Source organism: Dermochelys coriacea, chromosome 1 (assembly GCF_009764565.3).
Source record: "Dermochelys coriacea isolate rDerCor1 chromosome 1, rDerCor1.pri.v4, whole genome shotgun sequence".
Taxonomy (NCBI): domain Eukaryota; kingdom Metazoa; phylum Chordata; order Testudines; family Dermochelyidae; genus Dermochelys; species Dermochelys coriacea.
In genome coordinates this window covers 332042482-332048481 of record NC_050068.2, presented here as the reverse complement: position 1 = coordinate 332048481, position 6000 = coordinate 332042482, and the positions used below count along the sequence as shown (strand labels likewise).

General features: G+C 42.7%; 1 protein-coding gene across 14 annotated transcripts in view; it reads right to left on the bottom strand.

Moving 5' to 3' along the window:
• Positions 1–250: 250 nt before the first annotated feature.
• The window catches only part of CD36 (CD36 molecule), a 73704-nt gene continuing 67954 nt past the window's right edge, over positions 251–6000 (bottom strand). For 11 of the 14 annotated variants that reach the window (XM_043497868.1, XM_043497882.1, XM_043497873.1 and 8 more), the window contains 2 exons: positions 5048–5207; positions 251–3982 (listed from right to left, as the gene is read on the bottom strand). In XM_043497868.1, coding sequence (XP_043353803.1) covers positions 3960–3982; positions 5048–5207 — 183 coding nt within the window. In that variant the 3' untranslated portion in view covers positions 251–3959. The remainder of the gene's footprint in view (positions 3983–5047; positions 5208–6000) is intronic. The other 3 variants (XM_043497902.1, XM_043497911.1, XM_043497908.1) reach the window with 1 other exon arrangement.

Genomic DNA, 6000 nt, shown 5'->3' with positions numbered 1-6000 from the left:
CACTGCTCCCTTGCTCAGGAGTGTGCTTAAAGGCACAATCTAGCCCTTATAATCATGTATATTATAAAAACTGAATGGAACCAGTATTTATGGTATGGTAAGTACTGTAAACATGTGAGAGTGAAATGCACTTCTAAAACACTGTGACGTGTACAGACTAGGTAATTCCATCCATCTTGAAATGAGCCTCAACTATATCTCCTTTCTGTATTAATTTATAACTCCAGGCATGAATTTCAGAAAGAGGATGTTCATTACATGGTAAGCTTTATTTTTCACTTGTAAGGGTTGGAAACATTTGTCATAAATGCATATTCAGTATGTGGTTTAACAAGGAGAAATGGAGAGCTTATTGATAACTCTAGTACAAACATATATAATTAACTTATGAACATTGTTTTCAGTACATTAATTTAGAATCTCTGTAAACAGTGCCCTGAGCAAAATAACTGCTAATCATACTCCAAGTGCAAGCTAGAGGTGAATATCGCCTAACAGCTCAATCTTGCATTGAGACCAATGGGATTAAAGCAATTTATGTCAATGTACGACTGGGCCCTAATATTTTAAAACCATGGGATGGCATTCTGGACACAGATGTAACAGACACTAAGCCTGGAAAATTTGACTTGCTGGCAATAGACATGAAGCCAACATTTTAGGGTGAAATCCTTACCCTATTGAAGTCAACAGGAGTTTTGCCAATGACTTCAAAGGGGCTGGAATTTCACCCTTAGACTATGGCACAAAAAGACCAGTTGTTGTGTGGGACTTGGGGTCAGAGCATGAGCTATGGTAGAGCTGTGCTTGGTTCAGCTCAAGAGAAGGGGTAAAAGTATCTTACTGGCTTCCAGCAACTTTTATGCCCCCAGGATCCTGTCCTGGTGCTTGGTCAGTCTCTACTGTAAATTAGAGCAGTTTAGGACTGTTGTAAGTTACATCCAACTGTCCAAAGGCCAGTCTGTCACAATGAATAACCCAAAGAAAGTGGTGTAGCATTCAAAGTGCGGGGAAAAGAAGTATGATAATGGAGTCCCTGGACCTCAGCAATCCTTTGCTTCCAGTACAGCTTCTTAGGGTTGTTAGCAACTAGTGCAAGTTAACTTTGTGCCTAGGACCCGACCAATACACAGACTGCTCCAGGATCATGAGATATGAAAGCAGCTTAAAGGCGCCTTTGTTCCCTGCTTCCCGATCCTGAGTTTCTGGAAAATTCCCTGGTCATAGCTCAAGATCTGGCAGGGCAGCCTCTTTCTGATAATTAAATGAGTACACAAGGTACAAAGCAGTGGAGAACAGACTCAACTTAAACAGCTTATGGGAAACACATGGGTTGCAATTTGCTTACAAAACCTATCGAGGAAGAATTTACACAAAGCAATATGTTACCAGAAATCAAGATCAGTATGCAAATGTTTAGCAAAGAGGAACAGAGTTAAATTGTTCAAGAATCACTGGGACAGAGCCTCCTTTGCTGTAAAGCAATTTGCCTCTCTTGACTTCAATGGACATACATCAGTTTACACCATCTGAAGATCTGGCTCACCATTAGAAGCTAATAATTCTACCAGCTCTAATGCCTTGTGGTTATAATGTTTATTGTAGTTACCAATGCACACTCTGTGCTTTTCTCAGTATTTCATTAGGGGGCTTGCTTTTATCTAGCCACATGGCTCTGACTCCAGGATACTGACAAAAAAAGATCTCAAAGTGTTTGATATATTATATATCAATATTAACATACGCTAACCTCAAAGGAAAGAAGAATAGTATTGTATGTATACAGCTCTTATTGCACTTTTGGGCAAATGCTAAAGTAAAGTTAGAATTGACAGCTTATTGCACATCTGTTAAAAAGGGCCATGGTACAAAGGGTCAGATTGTACCATTCAATGTACCTGGTCAGTTCTTGCTGACTTCAGTGGGAGCTAAATATTCTGTAAACATACAATAGCATTTCAATCAATTTCTTTCCCTTCCCACCACCAGTTGTGAGCAATGTTTCAGCATGCCAGGCCCGAGTGTTAAACATTTTAGGCTGTATTTCTGTGAATATGACCTCAGTATTTATTTTTCTTTTGCAATTCACCTTCGAGGACAAATCAACCAAGTCCTGAGAAGTGCTGAGCATTCACGCAGCTATTATTGAATCCAGTGAGGTCATAAGAGTTGCAAGTGCTCAGTGCCTCTCAGGATTTGACCTGTTGACATCACAGTGAGTTGTAGGGAGCTCACCAGACACCTGATCTACATCCACTGAAGTCAATCCAACAGCCTGCCTTGACTTCAGTGGCTACAGGATGAACACCCAGGTTGAATTTTCCTGTTAAACAGCTGTTTGTGCATGTACAGCTGTAACACATAGCCTGAAAGGGAATGGGCTTCTGGACACCTCCTTCCTTTGTGTTCTTCTCCATCTGGAGAGTGGGACTGACAGATACTCTACCAAAGCCATGAGGATGTTAGCGGGTCTGCCGGTCTTCTCTAGAATCTGCTCCTGCCTGTGGAGGAGATTAAGCAGGCCTGGAATCTGCTGCTCGTTTTGGGGAAATTTGAGAAGAAGCAAGAGTCCCCTTGTCCCCTAAGTGTTAAGCTAGTGGTGGAGGACACTTGACAAAAGGGACTGAGAGAAGTAGAATTTATTTTGCAGGGGGAAATGCTATCGGTAGGGCTCTACCAAATTTTGGTCAATTTCCCGGTCATAGGATTTTAAACATAATTAATTTCATGATTTCAGATATTTAAATCTGAAATTTCACCATGTTGAAACAGTAGGGGTCCTGAAACAAAAGGGTGGTCCAGGGGCATCTCAATGTTATTATAGGAGGGTCGTGGTATTGCCACCCTTACTTCTGCACTGCTGCTGGCGGCAGCACTGCCGTCAGAGCTGGGCGCCCAGCTAGCAGCCACCGCTCTCTGGTCACCCAGCTCTGAAGGCAGCACAGAAGTAAGGGTGGCAATACCGGAAATTCCCTACAATGACCTTGTGACCCCTCCCCACCCCGAACCCCCTTTTGGGTTGGGACCTTCAGTTTGAGAAATGCTGGTCTCCCCTGTGAAATCTGGTCTTTTTTGTACTTTTACCCTCTACTATACAGATTTCACGGGGGAGACCAGATTTCACGGTCTGTGATGCATTTTTCACAGCCGCGAATTTGGTAGGGCCCTAGCTATTGGCCAAGGAAGTGCCAGAAAGAAAAGCAGCAGTTCCAGTGAAAAGAGTGGAGGAGAGCACAGCAGACCAAGGACAGGGATGGGGCTGCTGCACAAATGTTTAGAAAGGAAGCCGTTTGTGGGTATGGATCAGCCACTGTTAGCAGACATGCATGTATTTTGTTGATGTCTGTACATGCATAGTTTACAATAAAGCTTTTCAGAAACCCTTTATTGACATTCAGATACTATGGTTAACCACATTACATAATAAACTTTATAGTCATTAAAATTCACATCTCTGAAGAGAGGAGAGCAGTTCTATTGCAGCAACTTCCATTGCTTGAAGGAATGGAAAAAAATAACTTCTAGGGCACTGCATGAGCTTGATGAGGTCACCGTCCCACATACTTAGAACCAGAACATCAGCAACTGGCTTTTACTCCTATTCTCACAGTCTCAAGAGAAGCGAACTAGCAAGTTATATAAATGGCAGAAAGTGGATTGGATTCCAAACTGGATTTCACTTTTCACCTGCTAATATGCTATTTGTAATAGAGGTTTGTACCATGATAGTGGTTTCAGAATATGATGATGTTGTGGCCTCTTCAATGAAGTTGTAAAAATGGGCTTTTTGAAACAGCAGGTGTCGCTGGTTGAGAAGCTGGATTCTGTACATTCTTCACAGAAAGGAAAGACACATACATTCCATAGTGTGTTTATGTGTATAAACGATAACATAAGACCAGACTGTTTTGCCACTGAATTTTACAAACTCCTTGTGTGAAATTTGAAGTAATTATTGCCTACAAGTAAACTTCTTTGTTACCTATAATGGAAAAAGTCAAAAGTTAATGAATCATGTGGCATACACTCTTCCTACAAAATGGCTGACCCATTTGACCTGAGAGAAAGGTGTATTGTGGGAACTGAAAACCTCCTGGTTTATATTATGGGATCCACTGTTCTATACTATATATATGATATTTGTACTCTGATATTATTGATAGACGTTGATGTTATACACTCCCTCATTTCCTTCAAATCACCCAAAAAATCCCCATCTAAACTCATATCAAATCCACTGCCATTATTTGGATTACTCTACTGTACCTCTTTGTGCATTATAGGACCATGTCCAGTCCTATTCTCCATGGCTACATAGGGCCAAGACTCAGAGAAAGTGATGTGGTTCTGATGCAGAATGGTGATCAGGGAGAATTGGGGAACCCTATGGAAGAGATCCATGGACCCTGATCACTCTGCTTAGAGTGGAGGCCTGCACTGCAGTGCACTGGAGGTTTAGGGATTCCAGCAGGGACTTGCTGCTAGGAGATCATGTGGATCTGCAACTATGTGGCTTCACCTGACATTCTACTAGATAGATGGACAATGGAGCAGCCAGGGAGGCCATTCTGATCTGTGGAATAGCTCTGGACAACATATATGGTTTTTTTCAGGTCACAGAAGCCCCATTGACTCATTGAAAACAAGACATCACTCTTGGAGTCACCCAATTCCCAAATTCTTATCTTGCATGAATTTCAATCTGTCAATAGCACCTTGGTTGAATAGGGCTAGGAGCAGAATTTGTAAATGTCAACTGAAAAATGCTGGAAATTTACAAAAGGAAACACCAGAAGTGAAACTGAAAGGATAAGTGTTAAGGTTGATTGGAATTTAGAATAATTCTTGGGGCTGTAACAGTAGGGTTGCCAATCCTCTAGGGTTGTCCTGGAGTCTCCAGGCAGGGCTTAAAGATTAACCTTTCATTAAAGATTATGCCATGTGATGAAACCTCCATCCGACCAAAATTGGCAACCCTAAACTGAAGTCATTACTCTAGTGAAGCTCCCGTAGAGGGCTGCACAAGCTGCACCAGAGATCTACTTACTTAATTTATTCGATCGGCATATGAAATATGAGACTGTGAATGCTAGGAACATCACACAACCGACTATGATCAGCACCACCTGCAGCAAGTTCAGCAGCTTGATTGGAGAGATCACTTTCGATCTGAACATTGCTGCTTTCTCATCATCAATAGTCGCCGTCTGAAACAGTGCAAGAACATTAACAGCTGAAGTATGCAAGTCCTTTCTCATGGAACATATGCACATTATAGACAGTGTGATTGCATATAATGTTATCATATACATGGATTTAAGGGCTAGATCCACAAAGTACTTGGGCCTTGCAATGTTCAGCATTGCAGTGCCGAACTGTTGCTCTGCCACCCAGTGGAATTCACAGCCCTGAGTTAGGTGCCCAGGCTCCCTACACAGTGCCTATGGAGGGATATGCATCTAAGAATGGGATCTGCAAAAGTCGGCTTGAGGAGCAGGAAGCTGCCAGAGCTAGCCAATAGGAAATACTGAGGAATGGGTCTTAAGCCCCTCCCCCTAAGGGTCTTAGGCTCCTAAGTCTAGGCGAGAGGGCTAAGTCTAGGAGCCTGTCACCGACTGGGATTCTCAGCTGGAGAAAAGTGCATAAGCCTAACTTCTGACTTGCAAACAAGTTTTAGCCCAGGGATTAGAGTACTCATCAAGGATGTGGGAGGCTTGGGTTCAAGTCTTCTGTCTGCCTGATGTGGAGAAGGTGTTGGTGTTGGTCCTTCTTTGAGCAGGGGATTGTACTAGATGACCTCCTGAGGTCTCTTCCAACTCTAATATTCTATGATTCTAAGGGATTTGGGGAGAAGGGTATCCCCATCTAAGGAGAGTGCCTTAACCACAACCTCCATCACCTCCTCCAGCTGTTTTGTGTAGCTGGAGGCTTGCGCTCAAAATGCCTGCTGGATCGGGCCCCACTAGTGAGACAGGTTGGTTAGCACCTACTTTGATGAAC